Source organism: Salvelinus fontinalis, chromosome 18 (genome assembly GCF_029448725.1).
Source record: "Salvelinus fontinalis isolate EN_2023a chromosome 18, ASM2944872v1, whole genome shotgun sequence".
Lineage (NCBI taxonomy): Eukaryota > Metazoa > Chordata > Actinopteri > Salmoniformes > Salmonidae > Salvelinus > Salvelinus fontinalis.
In genome coordinates this window covers 44,917,550-44,934,137 of record NC_074682.1, presented here as the reverse complement: position 1 = coordinate 44,934,137, position 16,588 = coordinate 44,917,550, and the positions used below count along the sequence as shown (strand labels likewise).

The 16,588-nt window shown below is 41.9% G+C and overlaps 1 protein-coding gene across 1 annotated transcript in view; it reads left to right on the top strand.

The window, feature by feature from the left end:
- LOC129815622 (plexin-A1-like) overlaps nt 1–14,867 on the top strand; it is a 474,873-nt gene extending 460,006 nt beyond the window's left edge. The window contains exons 25-32 of the mRNA XM_055869594.1: nt 217–376; nt 524–627; nt 4,778–4,874; nt 5,311–5,501; nt 9,102–9,271; nt 9,736–9,948; nt 10,212–10,362; nt 10,641–14,867. Of these exons, the coding sequence (XP_055725569.1) occupies nt 217–376; nt 524–627; nt 4,778–4,874; nt 5,311–5,501; nt 9,102–9,271; nt 9,736–9,948; nt 10,212–10,362; nt 10,641–10,736 (1,182 nt within the window). The 3' untranslated portion in view covers nt 10,737–14,867. The remainder of the gene's footprint in view (nt 1–216; nt 377–523; nt 628–4,777; nt 4,875–5,310; nt 5,502–9,101; nt 9,272–9,735; nt 9,949–10,211; nt 10,363–10,640) is intronic.
- The last annotated feature ends 1,721 nt before the right edge of the window (nt 14,868–16,588 follow it).

Below are 16,588 nucleotides of genomic sequence, written 5' to 3'. Positions count from 1 at the left end.
CTTTTACATCATCTCTCTTTGACTGAATACATTCATTGCTCTGAGAACCATTCGTCTGGCTGGCTAGATAGTACAGTAGGTAGCTAGCTACAGGAGTGACTACAGGTGTATGTGGTTTAACTCACGTCTTCCACACTATTCACTCTGCTTCAAGCCTCTAGTCCTGTGAGTCTTCCCCATTGCCAATCTTACCTTTGACCCTTACACCCCCCCTAGACCCTGCACTGTGTGAACCCGGAGAACGAGAACGCCCCGGAGGTGACGGTAAAGGGGCTGAACTGTGACACGGTGACCCAGGTGAAGGAAAAGCTGCTTGATGCTGTGTTCAAAGGAAGCCCTTACTCCCAGAGACCCAAGGCTTCAGACATGGACATGGGTAAGGCATACAAACACACCATGCACAAATGAACACACGCGCACACACACAACCCTAACCAATTAGCCAAAACACACGTCCCAACACTATCTGGAGTCACTCAACAGACACTAACACACCCTCTTCTTCTGTTCGGTGTGTGTTCAGAGTGGCGTCAGGGCAGGATGGCCAGGATCATTCTCCAGGATGAGGACGTCACCACCAAGATAGACAATGACTGGAAGAGACTCAACACACTGGCCCACTACCAGGCAAGTCTGTCATGGTTTATGTCTCAAAGTTGATAAAATAATCTGTTTTTAATCAATCAATTAATCACATTTTATTTTTATGTATACACTTTACAATTACCGTATTACAAATATTTTCTGGATCGATGTAGGGGATCACTCCCTTGGTGTCTGCAGCCCGAAATTAATGGGTGTCATATATAATACATTTCTCCTCAGGAATGAATAAAGTGTATCTTATCTTAACTGTAATGCATAATACATCAAATCATTGTGTATATGATATAAAACAAGGAAATAAATACTGAGTAAAATACCATAATATGATACTATACAATATACTTTGTCAATTTACATGGAAATTCATACTACTTGTATACTGTAGGTCTATACATAGATTATTGCTATCACACCAATAAAAACTTCAGTTATTAAGCTTGTTGTATGCAGCCAGTGCACCTGTGTAAAAGATGTTGCTTGTATAATAGTTATGTGACCTTGCTTGAGACCTGGAGCTTGTAAAGAGAACGTCAGACTGCACTGCTAGTGCTGGTTAGATTAGTGTCCAGTGTACTTAACACACCAACCATCTATCGTTAGTATGGCTCAGTATCTGCCAAATCAATATCCCTGATCTTGGTGTCCATAGCCACCTCTCAGGATGTCTGCTCTTCCAGATCTTCAACCAGGAATGGATCTCCTCTCAGAATTAGTTCAAGTGGTTCTGCATGCAAGGACACAGTGAAGTATGTGATGTAGTTCTTGTAGTCTTCAATACATTTGTCTGTACAGGGTTTCACTCGATGTTCCCCATCAGTGGAGAGGCTATATGACTGATCATTGGTTAGTATACACTTAGAAGTTGTGTCAATGAGGATTTTGTCTAACTCCAGTCCTCTTCTCACTCATCTCTACCACATCTAACACAGTCCTTGAAGATCAGCTATAGCCTGGTTCACAGAGGAGGCAGTAGAGTACTGCACAGTGTCATCATCATAAAAGTGAAGTTTACAGTTTTTCACTAAGCAACCAATATTGTTTATATATAATGAGAATAGTACAGGTACTAAAATTGACCGATGAGGAACTCCTTTAGTGACCTCGAGGAATTGCAAATTGACACAGTCAGCAACTATATATTGAGATCTGTCCATAATGTAATTTTTTTAACTAACCACATACGCTGCAATCAAGTCCAACATGTGCAATAACAATGAGTCATCCACAATGTCAAAAGCCTTAGACAGGTCAATAACCGATGCAGCTTTTTATCTATAGAACATACAATATCATTGACAACATAGGATGCAGCTAAGATGGTACCTTATTTACATCCTGATTGATATGAATTTATGATACATTTCCTGGTTAAGGAGCGAAGTAGATTTTTATCAACTGTTTAAATATTTTTGCCAGACACGATGCGGTAGTTATTTGTCACTAGGGTTTCCGCCCTTGTGAAGAAGAAGTACAGGCGCTGCAGTCCATGCTTTAACTATAGAACTGCTGGGCCTTGAGGGACGACCCTTCAAGCTAACGAGCAGTCATTTTGACTGCAACATTCTAACAGTGTAATTAATCCCAGTATGTACAATACTTCCTCTTCACTTAGGGCCCCCAAAAGGGTCTGACTACATGTGTGGGTATGTATGTGGATATGCAGGCCCACGAGCCACTGCGGCCCCTCATGATGAGGTCAGATTTTTGGTGGCCCCCCACTCCCATCAAAGATGCCCATCCCTGCCCTAAAACTTTTGTAGGGAGCATGCTTGTCAGCAAAAGTGTTAAAAACATCAGAGAAATAATCGAGAACTGACCTAGGGTCAGGAATGGCAGGTATACCTACTATGTCACAAAGATTGTGCAAAAAAATCTTGATCATCTGACATTCCTTGTGTTAATGATGGGCAGAACGGATTTAGGTAGTCTTACATCGGTAATACAGGCAATAAGGAAATGCTCATTGATATCATGAGCAAAAAACACAACCGGCTGTGTATTTACAGTGCATTCAGGAAGTATTCAGACACTTCCCCTTTTCCACATTTTGTTTGTTTTGTTATATTCCTCTGTGGAGATGGTTGTCCTTCTAGAAGGTTCTCCTATCTCTGCAGCATTCCACCAATCAGGTCTTTATGGTAGAGTGGCCAGACGGAAGCCACTCCTCAGTAAAAGGCACATGACAGCCTGCTTGGAGTTTAGCAAAAGCCGCCTAAAGATTCTCAGACCATGAGAAATAAGATTCTCTGGTCTGATGAAACAATGATGGAACTCTTTGGCCTGACTGCCAAGTGTCACGTCTGGAGGAAACCTGGCACCATCCTCACGGTGAAGCATGGTGGTGGCAGCAGCATGCTGTGGAGATGTTTTTCAGTGCCAGGGACTGGGAGACTAGTCAGAATCGAGGGAAAGATGAACGGAGCAAAGTACAGAGATCCTTGATGCTGCTCCAGAGCGCTCAGGACCTCAGACTGGGGCAAATGTTCACCTTCCAACAGGATAACAACTCTAAGCACACAGTCAAGGGAACGCAGGAGTGGCTTGGGAACAAGTCTCTAAATGTCCTTGAGTGGCCCAGCCAGAGCCCAGACTTGAACCCGATCGAACATCTCTGGAGAGAACTGAAAATAGCTGTGCAGCTACGCTCCCCATCTAACCTGACAGAGCTTGAGAGGATCTAGAGAGAAGAATGGAAGAAACTCCCAAAATACAGGTGTACCAAGCTTGTTGCGTCATACCCAAGAAGACTCAAGGCTGTAATCGCTGCCAAAGGTGCTTCAACAAAGTACTGAGTAAAGGGTGTGAATACTGATGTAAATGTGATATTTCAGCTTTTTTATATATATTTGTCAAATTTTCTACAAACCTGTTTTTGCTTTGTCATTGTTGGGTATTGTGTGTAGATTGATTAGGGGGGAAAAATATAGTAATCCATTTTAGAATAAGGCTGTAACATAACTAAATGTGGAAAAAGTCAAGGGGTCTGAATACTTTCCAAATGCACTGTATGGGGTCTATTTGTACTGTAAGTGTGATGTCAATCAGGTCAGATTTTACTGGATTTTAAAATTGTGCCGGGTTGGTTTCGATATTACATGCGCTAAATTCAGATCGATGCATAATACATTGAGCTTGTCTTAAACTTGAGTCATCCAATCAAGGTTAAAGACAACCCATAATCATCACTTACGATGCTGCATAAGTTGATAACAGGTCAGCTAAATGATTAGTAGCACTGGGATGAGCAGAGGGGTCCAGTATATCCTCAACATACTACATTTGATACCATTTTCCAGGCATACGTTTAGGGCTAGGCATTCAAACTGACAGAGGTGGAACGTCATACTGACACAAAGCTACATTTGACAAAAATAGCCACACCTCTACCTTTTCGATCAGATCTGTAAATGTTGTATAAATCCAAAGTTACATCATTGTTTAAAAAAAACACAACGTTTAAAAAATCACGTTTAAAAAAACACAACGTTTAAAAAAACACAACGTTTAAAAAAACACAACGTTTAAAAAAACACAACGTTTAAAAAATCACAACGTTTAAAAAATCACAACGTTAGGTCCATTTCTCGACCGAGGTAGCAGTTTATTGTTGTTTAAGAGGAAATGGAAGTTACCTGGTGTTTATATAGCTGTGTGTCTGTCTACTACTGTTGCCAATGTTATTTAAGTCAACCAACTTTTTGGTGATGAAAGCATACTTTTAAAAAAACACATTCTTACCCCGTCCAGATCCATTGTAATGGTTACACCTTTTTTTCTGACAGTCCACTGGAATATGACTTTGTCGTTGTCATCAGTCACTGATGTCCACCTCTCCTGATGTATGGTGTTATATTTCCATCCGCAATAAGTATTTTACCAGGAGGGACCAACCAATCCCCAGAGGGAAATGTACCTGCGGAGAAAAAAACAACATTTTAATACAAACAAAAGTTGAGTTTTCAGTCTTGGTGCTATTTCCAGGTCTATACAGGTTTGTTGCAAGATATTAGAATTGGGCTGCCTGTGTAAATGCAGCCTTAGTCAATCACTCCAGGCACCAGCAATGTAGCAATGTGTATCACCTTTTTCTGACCACATGTCATGTGCAAAGTTTTCAGAGTTCAGATGCATGTCTAACTCTAACTGCTATATTTCCTGTACTCGCCATCAGGTGACGGATGGCTCAGTGATAGCCCTGGTGCCCAAGCAGAACTCTGCCTACAACATCTCCACCTCCTCCACCTTCACCAAGTCCCTCAACAGATACGGTTTGTGGGTGTGGGTGGGCAGGTAGATGTGTGGGTGGTTGTGTGCGTGCAGGTGCGCATGCGTGCTATTTTATTCTCAAAGTGCTTTCTGTGTGTACGATTCAGAAATACACAGCTAAACATTAGAAATATCTCAATAGAAATGATAATGCGTGCCAAGTGTTGACGTTAAGGTCAGACAGTGAAGAGGAGTGATGTGTGTCATGTAAGTCCATCATAGGGCTGAGAGTAACTGGAGACTGTCCAGTCCCTGTCTGTGTCTTCTCCCCAGGATATCTCTATCTCCCCCTGCTTTGATCACCCCCCTCCCCCGCCATCTCCTTTATCTCTCTTGAACCCCCTCCCTCGTATCTTTCTCTTCATCTATAACACACTGGTTATGTGATTTGAAGTCATATTGGGTTAATCTGAATCCTGACCATGTCTTCCCGTCCAGAGAGTATGTTGAGGACGGCCAGTAGTCCAGACAGCCTGCGTTCTAGGACCCCCATGATCACGCCTGACCTGGAGAGTGGTACCAAGCTGTGGCACCTGGTCAAGAACCACGACCACTCAGACCAGCGTGAGGGCGACCGTGGCAGCAAGATGGTCTCTGAGATATACCTGACCAGGCTATTGGCTACTAAGGTACCCCACACACACACAGACAGACACATTCACTCTCACTCACTCACTCACTCACTCACTCACTCACACCTGTCCCCCCTCTACCGGTAAACAACACCCAACATCCTAGCTCAAACCTGTTTCCTCCGACAGCCAGCTCTCTCATTGACCTTTGTTTCCAAGGCGACTGGCTCAGATGCTCATTAACATTTTTCATAACCTTTTGCATGAGTAGGTGCAGCTCCCAAACGCTATGTTGTCTTAATTAACAGCCTGACCTTTTGAGCGGTTTTCTGATCGTTGGAATCAGGAAGGGAGATGGAGGGGCTTTCTCTTGGATCCTAAACCCTAATCCCTTCCTCTTGGATCCTAAACCCTAATCCCTTCCTCTTGGATCCTAAACCCTAATCCCTTCCTCTTGGATCCTAAACCCTAATCCCTTCCTCTTGGATCCTAAACCCTAATCCCTTCCTCTTGGATCCTAAACCCTAATCCCTTTCTCTTGGATCCTAAACCCCAATCCCTTTCTCTTGGATCCTAAACCCAAATCCCTTTCTCTTGGATCCTAAACCCTAATCCCTTCCTCTTGGATCCTAAACCCTAATCCCTTCCTCTTGGATCCTAAACCCTAATCCCTTCCTCTTGGATCTTAAACCCTAATCCCTTTCTCTTGGATCCTAAATCCTAATCCCTTCCTCTTGGATCCTAAACCCTAATCCCTTCCTCTTGGATCCTAAACCCTAATCCCTTCCTCTTGAATCTTAAACCCTAATCCCTTTCTCTTGGATCCTAAATCCTAATCCCTTCCTCTTGGATCCTAAACCCTAATCCCTTTCTCTTGGATCCTAAACCCTAATCCCTTCCTCTTGGATCCTAAACCCTAATCCCTTCCTCTTGGATCCTAAACCCTAATCCCTTCCTCTTGGATCCTAAACCCTAATCCCTTCCTCTTGGATCCTAAACCCTAATCCCTTCCTCTTGGATCCTAAACCCTAATCCCTTCCTCTTGGATCCTAAACCCTAATCCCTTCCTCTTGGATCCTAAACCCTAATCCCTTTCTCTTGGATCCTAAACCCTAATCCCTTCCTCTTGGATCCTAAACCCTAATTCCTTCCTCTTGGATCCTAAACCCTAATCCCTTTCTCTTGGATCCTAAACCCTAATCCCTTTCTCTTGGATCCTAAACCCTAATCCCTTCCTCTTGGATCCTAAACCCTAATCCCTTCCGTTGGGACTCTCAAACAATGTTTGTGAATTGATTATTTTATGTTATGCATGTTTTAGTTGTAGCCAAGCACTTACACACACCTGATTTGACTAATCAAGGGCTTGGTGGTGGGTTGATAGGTTGCATCCGGTGTGTCTGTGCTGGTCTGGAAAAAACATGTGCACAAAGATACGGATATAAATTCCATGAATAGATCGCACTTGAGTACTCACTCTACATGTCATGAGGAATATCTGTTCTAGACAGTACTGCTATCGGCTCAGTACTGTGGCACTATAAGCACTAAAGACATCAACTGGCAGGCCATTACTTTCTGTTCCTCCATGCCTTGTTGGTAGCACGTCATTTACCATGCACAGGACGTGCCACACCACTAGGCGCTCATTTGCACTTGCTAAGTACTGTACATTAAGGCGTTTCTGCTCACCCTCGCGATTTCTCTCCCCTGTTGTTTTTTCATTTGCTCATGATTTTCCTTCAGGTAAAAAATTGCAAGGTCTACGGGGGTTAGAGAGTTTGGAGAATGAACAGTGAGAGTGGGAAAGACGACAGGAGTCTTGGCCTGTATATACTTCATGTACAGTGGGGCAAAAAAGTATTTAGTCAGCCACCAATTGTGCAAGTTCTCCCACTTAAAAAGATGAGAGAGGCCTGTAATTTTCATCATAGGTACACTTCAACTATGACAGACAAAATGAGGGAAAAAATCCAGAAAATCACATTGTAGGATTTTTTATACATTTATTTGCAAATTAAGGTGGAAAATAAGTATTTGGTCAATAACAAAAGTTTATCAATACTTTGTTATATACCCTTTGTTGGCAATGACAGAGGTCAAACGTTTTCTGTAAGTCTTCACAAGGTTTTCACACACTGTTGCTGGTATTTTGGCCCATTCCTCCATGCAGATCTCCTCTAGAGCAGTGATGTTTTGGGGCTGTTGCTGGGCAACACGGACTTTCAACTCCCTCCAAAGATTTTCTATGGGGTTGAGATCTGGAGACTGGTTAGGCCACTCCAGGACCTTGAAATGCTTCTTACGAAGTCACTCCTTCGTTGCCCGGGCGGTGTGTTTGGGATCATTGTCATGCTGAAAGACCCAGCCACATTTCATCTTCAATGCCCTTGCTGATGGAAGGAGGTTTTCACTCAAAATCTCACGATACATGGCCCCATTCATTCTTTCTTTTACACGGATCAGTCGTCCTGGTCCCTTTTCAGAAAAACAGCCCCAAAGCATGATGTTTCCACCCCCATGCTTCACAGTAGGTATGATGTTCTTTGGATTCAACTCAGCAATCTTTGTCCTCCAAACACGACGAGTTGAGTTTTTACCAAAAAGTTATATTTTGGTTTCATCTGACCATATGACATTCTCCCAATCTTCTTCTGGATCATCCAAATGCTCTCTAGCAAACTTCAGACGGGCCTGGACATGTACTGGCTTAAGCAGGGGGACACGTCTGACACTGCAGGATTTGAGTCCCTGGCGGCGTAGTGTGTTACTGATGGTAGGCTTTGTTACTTTGGTCCCAGCTCTCTGCAGGTCATTTACTAGGTCCCCCCGTGTGGTTCTAGGATTTTTGCTCACCGTTCTTAGGATCATTTTGACCCCACGGGGTGAGATCTTGCGTGGAGCCCCAGATCGAGGGAGATTATCAGTGGTCTTGTATGTCTTCCATTTCCTAATAATTGCTCCCACAGTTGATTTCTTCAAACCAAGCTGCTTACCTATTGCAGATTCAGTCTTCCCAGCCTGGTGCAGGTCTACAATTTTGTTTCTGGTGTCCTTTGACAGCTCTTTGTTCTTGGCCATAGTGGAGTTTGGAGTGTGACTGTTTGAGGTTGTGGACCGGTGTCTTTTATACTGATAACAAGTTCAAACAGGTGCCATTAATACAGGTAACGAGTGGAGGACAGAGGAGCCTCTTAAAGAAGAAGTTACAGGTCTGTAAGAGCAATCTTGCTTGTTTGTAGGTGACCAAATACTTATTTTCCACCATAATTTGCAAATAAATTCATTAAAAATCCTACAATGTGATTTTCTGGAATAGTTTTTCTCATTTTGTCTGTCATAGTTGAAGTGTACCTATGATGAAAATTACAGGCCTCTCTCATCTTTTTAAGTGGGAGAACTTGCACAATTGGTGGCTGACTAAATACTTTTTTGCCCCACTGTATATATTCGTGTAGTTTTGGCCAATATGTTGATATGTGAATAACTGACCGGAGCCAGCTTTGTTCGTCTGTTAGTTTGTTAGTCTAAATGCGTCCACAGTGTGAGGAACTTTTCAATTTCAACTTCATAAAACAGTGATTTGTACAATACAAAGCCTCATGAAGTTGATATCAGTGATACAACTCTATAACCCTCCCCTTTCTCCTTTCACAGGGTACATTGCAGAAGTTTGTGGACGACCTGTTTGAGACCATCTTCAGTACGGCCCATCGAGGCAGTGCCCTGCCGCTCGCCATTAAGTACATGTTTGACTTCCTGGACGAGCAGGCCGACAAGCACTGCATCTCTGACTTGGATGTACGGCACACCTGGAAGAGCAACGGGTGAGTGGGTTGACTATCTTAGCTGGCATGTCTGCTGGCAACGTTGGTTGAATTTATAGAAAAGCAAGCAATAAGAATACACTGATAAGACTAACATTCCTTTGAATATTTTACCCAGATTTTAGGAGATAGCGAGGCATATTTAGTTTCTTTAAAAAAAGATCCACCAGTCAGAAGAATACATAAAGCTCAAGAGGTACCCCTATATATGAAGAAATATAAGCGTAGCTTTGAAATAGAATTAAGCATAATGATTATGGCTCTAGATTGCAGGAAAAATATTTATTCAGGTGTTTGAAAAATACAATATTTTCCAACCCCCCTATCTTACATAGATTTTTGGCGTGCATGCCGCCCCTGGTTGAGTGTTAAGGAGAATGTACGGTGGGGTATGACGTTAAGATTACTCTCACTAAAATGTTTTCTCTCTTCTTCCCACTCCCTCTCCATCTCTTCCTCCCTAGTCTTCCTCTGCGGTTCTGGGTGAACGTGATCAAGAACCCCCAGTTTGTGTTTGACATCCACAAGAACAGCATCACGGATGCGTGTCTGTCTGTGGTGGCCCAGACCTTCATGGACTCCTGCTCCACCTCAGAACACAAGCTGGGCAAAGACTCGCCCTCAAACAAGCTGCTCTACGCTAAAGACATTCCCAACTACAAGAACTGGGTGGAACGGTATGGATATAGGCTATGTTCAGCGGGCGGGCCATTATGGATTAGGTTGAAAATTCAAACTAGGGTAGGAAAGTAACACTGTTGCCATTTGACAGCATGGAACTCGCTTGGTTACTTGGCTTGCCTTTATTCAGCTCACTTGGTTTCATTGGTCAATTGATATGTGTCAGTTAAATATTGACAGAGTGGTTGCTTAAAGATTCTCCCACACGCTCTCACCTTCCCTCCCTCTCTCTCTGTCTCCATCCCCCATTCTTTCTCAGGTACTACTCAGATATCTCGCGGATGCCCGTCATCAGTGACCAGGACATGAGTGCGTACCTGGCGGAGCAGTCACGGCTCCACCTCAGCCAGTTCAACAGCATGAGCGCCCTGCACGAAATCTACTCCTACATTGTCAAGTACAAAGATGAGGTGAGAACAATGGCAGACATTTTTGTTATGTTTGTTTATTTAGAAGGGATTGCACCCTACTCTGGATTTGAAGAACTGCTCAGTTGACGCTCAGTTGTCGCTCTCTCAACTGCTTTTGTAAAAGCTAATGTTTCTCACTGCTCATTTTCTGCCTCCCTTTCTCCCTCCCTCTCCTTTTCTCCCTCCCTTCCTCTCTCTCCCTCACTCTCTCCCTCTTTCTCGCATTTTGTTTCTCTCGCTTTTTTATCATCTCTCTGTCTCTCTCTGTCCATCCTCAGATTCTGACGGCTTTGGAGAGGGACGAGCAGTCGCGGAGGCAGAGACTGAGGAGCAAGCTGGAGCAGGTCATCAACACAATGGCCCTGGCCAGCTGAGGACTGACCCTTGCTCTCCTCCTCATCTCCATCGTCCTCTCTTTCTCTCCTCACCCAGAGGAATTTAAACTCAGACAGTGTGGTTTTCAAACCCCCCCTAAAACATGTGATGGAGCTACTGCAAAGGACAGAACAGGGGGCATTCAGCAGTACTGGGCGGGTGTATGTGTGTAAATGCGTGTCTATATATGTGTGTGTGTGTGTCTATGTCAGACCAAGGCACTGGATGTTTCGTCACACACACACCGAGAGACAGCATCACCGGAAAGCATTTTGATTATCGTCGCTGTTGTCATGTTTTTGGTTATTTTTTGTCGTTTTTCCTGAGTTTTGGCGTCACAAAGCCCTGTATCGTATAACCAGGATGGGACATTTGAAGTGGAATTCCATTTTGGCATCACAAACAGGACATAACATTGTTTGGCATCCTTGGGGCCAATGGGAGATAAGCTCCTCAGGTCACATGTCTCCTGTTGGAATCGAAGATCAATGACTTAACTTTTTTTTCTCCATTTTTTGTTGTATTATTTTTTGTAATAAACTGCCCACTGATCTCTCGCCACCTGTGTTACTGCTGAATTTGCACAATTTACAAATACATTACCAAGGAAGGCTATATAGATATTATATATAAATACAACTAAAAAATTTTAAGAAACAAATATCAGGGTTAAAACAACCCATCAACAGCAAAACTTTGATTTCATATTCCAGAAGAAAAAAAAATCTACGTAGAAAAAAAAACGAAGAAATAAAAAGAAACAAAAAAGTTGTGCTGTGCCATGTTTTCTTTTGATGTTGTTTAGTGAAAATACATTTTATTAGATGGAATGTGTATGATTTAAATATGAACATGCTTAGTGACTGAAAAATTATTGCCAAAGTAATAAAAGAAAGGAAGGCACTTTGCCCCTTAGGGCCACCATAGGAAGGCCATCCCATAATATTGTCACATTTCTGTAAGGGAATGTTGGACTGGAGCAGTGCTGCGGAAACATTAGATTGCAAATCTGTCGTGCATTTTCAGTTTTTGACAAGTAAACACAGACTCTAGCAAGCATTGCTTCTTTTAATAGACAGTTCTGATGGAATCTAGCATGAAGGTTCATGTTCATCCTCCAGAGCTAAAGAATGTGACAGCTTGTCCTACAGTGGTTGACCAATAGAGAGCATTGTACTACTTGAACCAATTACAATTGTTAGATACTACTGCACTGTTGGAGCTAGAAAAACAAGCATTTCACTACACCCACAATAACATCTGCTAAACATGTGTATGTGACAAATAAAATGTGATTTGATCTATAGGCTACCCCACCACCAGTTAGCATTACCACGTCTGATGTCTTACCTGGTGGAATAAAGGTTAAAGAAATAGTTAAATGTGATCAGGGAGGGTTTTACTGAGCCTCTTAGTCTGAAACAACAAAGTGTGAGAAAGACAGAAAGCCTTTTCCCGCCCTGGGCCCTTCTTCCTCATCTCTTCCCAATGCTATTCTGCAGATAATAAGCAAGGTGATGGTAGTGTGGTAAAGACTGCTTCTTCTCTCCTAATCCAGAGATCGGAGACAGGCTGGGGCTTTAGCTCTCACCCATAGGGTGGTCTGGACAGTAGAGGGGGGAGGCACCCTCCACTCATTAGCAACACAAGGATAAGTAATCCCTTATCTCCCCTGGTCCTTGTTTCTATCTAAACAAGCCCACTTGCCATGTGTGACTTAAGATGTTTTTCAAAACTTCTCTCTTCTCTTGAGAGGTTTGTTTTTGGAGGTTTGAATTTGTGGAGCGTTTCTTTTTCTTCAGTTTTTTTCTTCTGTTTTCTCTGCTTGCCGAAAACCAAACTGTGGTCTGTAATGTATTTTTGTTGATGTTTGATTTTGTAAATTGTATTTACTTTCGTTTTTTTGATGATGAAATGAAATGTAGCTTTTGGCAAAAAACAATGTATCAGGTTGTTTTCCTTGTTGTTTTTCTCCTCTCTCTTTTGAACGTGTAAATTGTGCATTACGCGGTACGCTGAAGATGAAGAGACGTCTTCGGTTTATCTGAAGTTTAAGTACTGTTCATAAGGTTTATTTTCTGATCTCTACGATCAGTGTAAAATATCACATCAGATAAGCATCTGTGTCTTTTCCAGATGGAATCAGTGACTTGCTGCTTTAATCCATATCTTATTTTTTATATATCATAAATGCTTTCGCAATACATTGTATGCCAGGTTCCTTCCTAAACTCCTCTGAACAGAAATAAAAACAAAACACCCCTTAAATAGACATGACACATTGGTACATCTCAAATGACACCCTAATACCTGTATTGTACACTAAGGCCCTGATCAAAACTAGTACACTATATAGGGAATAGGGTGCCATTTTGGACGTAGTCATTGATGTATACAGCTGTACTGCATTCCTGTTGTCTTTCTCTACGTATCAGACCGTTAATATACAGGTGCTAGCCTGGTCCCGGATCTGTTATGTCTACCCAAACATTTGGCATGACAATGACAATAGTAGTTGACAAGACCGCACAAACAGATCTGGGACCAAGCCATGCAGGTGCTACTTAGTGAGCGAAATAGAACCCCTAAAGGGACCACGTATACGGCGTCCATATTGGGACAGTGTCAGCCTCACAAGAAGTATGACGCTCTCCTAATATGGACACCGCACATTTGTCAAATACTAACGTGCTTGGACCAAGCAACACTTCAAAGTTAGCTTCTTTCAACAGACCAGGGTTCCTTTTTAAGCAACTGTGTGCCTGACTAGTAAATTGTTGGTGAAAAAGCATTACATTTAGAATGAGTCATAATTGGAACATAATCAGAAATGTTTAAGTACTGTACGAGTTAAAAAATTAACTCCCCAAATATGCTTAGTCCGCTTTACAGGGCTTTAAAAAAAAGAATCCCTGAGTACACAACTTTCCCTTTTTGCTGCGCCTATATCTTTCAGTGCTTTTAGATCACAAGTACATTAAATAGACTGGTCTCCAGAGCTCAGTGATTTTGTTAATAGCAGGCTTATGAATTATCAGCATCATAACTATGTCTGGGGAAAATACATTACACACTGGCAGCTTCCAAATACTTTGTGTTTCTCTCATCACTGCCCTGTTATTTTTTTTAAGAAGACAACTTATTCTCCATTTCTCAGGAAATTGCCTCTTGTTTGGAGAAATTCTCTCTGCATTGTAGTTCCGTTGTTTCAATGTTCTGGCCTTGAGATTTCAATCAATCTGCTTCAGAGGTTTAGGAGGTTCCTAAGTGAGACTCCTTCCCTCCCCATCTCATGATTTGTCCCTGTTTGTTTGTTTGTATGGCTATTGATTTGTTTTATCATTGAAGTGGTACGATGTACAGCTTGTCCATTTGATGTGGGCAGGAGGAACCAATGCTAAGACTTGACGCAGCCTGACATGAGGCTGTCATAGGAACAACATAGTGCCTGTCAAAATGGTTTGCGGCTATCCCCACATTATGAAGCATGAATAAGAAAACACTAGATGTTTGGTTGACCATCTCATGCCATATAACAGGATTATTTCTATTGACATACATGTTATGACGGCTTAAGGTCCATCTCTCATGTTAGCGGATCATGAACCGTTTATGCCCAAACAGATAAGGGACATTTCCTGAACCCAGATTGACTATTCCTGGACTAAAAAGATCTTTCAGATGAACAATGCATGAACATTTTCAAATGAGCAGGATTTTTAGACCAGGCTTAAATGTGGTCTGGGAATCTGTCCCAAAATGACCCATCCAGTCATGCCTACTCATACTATTGCCTTCCCATGCCCTGGTTAGAGAAGATTCTAATCATTTATTTTCCTCATTTATTTTCTAATTGTGGCAAGATCTCAGTAGCTGTACATGTTCCAAATGAAAACTACATAGGATCCAAGAAAGTACAAATCGATCAATTTCAGAAAAACTGGCAGAGGAGTTTTTCCTACTTATAATAATTCTGGTACGTTTTTAAGAGTTTGACTTGCAGCAACTGTCACAAGTGTGCAGGTTATTGTTCATTGTGTAAATATTCTGTTATTTCCTATTTTGCAGATTTACTACTTGTATATAAACACGCATCAAGGAGAGATTAAACATTTTTTTGCTAAATAAAATGGTGTTTTGCGTTTATTTTTGGTGTTAAGAAGTGTACACACACACACACACACATCTGTGTAGTGGGAAGGGCTTTCATTATTTTTAGCCAGAGTGAATTCACTCTTGCTTCATTTCACAATAAGATTATGTTAAAAGCATGCTTAAAAATAGAGTACTGCTATACTGACTGGTATGGTCTATCATTTCTCATATCTCTACTAGTATATCAACAGGTTGCCATCCATAGAATTACAGAATCCCATATTGGTGGGACAGTTTAACATTTGATGAATTGCTCTATTACTGTTTGCACTTAACCCTAATTGCTCCAGGGTCGCTGTTGATAATGGCAGGGAGGGAGCATTGGGATATGCAAAAAAACTACATTCCAATTCACACATGTATATAATACCCACTTGTACATGTGTGAAATAGGACAAATATAAGTACCTACCAAATAGTTATTATTCTGGATGTTCAAGTGAAATTCAAATGTGCCTCTGTTAGATCCTGTTAAATTACTATTCTAATTCCTAATTCTGTGGATTAGTACCAGTGATGAGAACCCATTCTATAACACTGCCATAGTAAATCTAAATAAATAAATAAACTAGTACATTTAAATGTACTGATATCACAATCAAAATTAAGCAACATTTAAAATGTTAGAATAGAGAATGATTGGTGTTTGGTAGGTGATAATGTGTTGTTTTGGTGGCAACTACCCCAAGACTAGACATGAGACTTTTCTCTGCTATCTAAGAGCATACTTTTTTCTACAATGTGCTGAATTTAGAATCTTCTTTGTAGGCCATCCTTGGAGCTGGACAGAGGAGGTGGATGATGACAATGTAATTTCCGTCTGGATGATTAACCCACATGTTGCCTTAAGATGTTAAGGAGGTGGTCTCAGCCCTACAGACCTTCACTCACTCCTAGCCCCAGTCCCCCCACCGAGTCCAGTTCAGGATGTCTCTGCTGCAGGGGAGGTAGACTGGTGTGTACCTCAGCCTGACTTCACCAGCTCAGTAAGTACCCCTCTGCTTACCTTTCCCTTGCACTATTCTGCTCCAGTGCATGTGGTCACCCCCAGTCTCCAAGTGTTGTACATGGAGCAGTATCAGGACTTCTGGAACACATACATGTCCATCATACAGTAAATTCTGGTGCTTTTACGGGTACTGCCAGCTCTGTCCTGACGAGGGAAACTTGGAAACATCTAGCCTGCTCGTAAAGGGAGTTGAGGCCTGACCAATGATTTATATATACACTAGATGACTGACAGGGGGAGCTGTTTTGAAACAACCGCGCCGCCATCTTGGCACTCCCCCCTCCATTTAAAAAAATATTTTGTTAGCTATAGAAATGCATTCATGTCAACATTTGTTTTTGCCACGTTCATTATTTTCCAGACAACTTAATGCAGGGATGGGCAGCTCCAGTCCTCGGGGGCTGGAGTGGTGTCACGCTTTTCCCCCATCCCTAGCAAACACGGCTGATTTAAACTTATTGCATTTCACTCCAATATTAGTTGATTATTGGAGTGAGATGTGTTGTCTGGGGCAAAAGTGTAACTCCAATCAGGCCCCCAAGAACTGGAGTTGCCCATCCCTGCCTTAATGCATACTTTTAAATTATATTATATGAGATAAACATACAAATAAAATATGAAAAATATATAAACGTTTCCTTGAACTATAATTTTTTGAAAGTTCTAATGTTACTGTCCCCACTACAA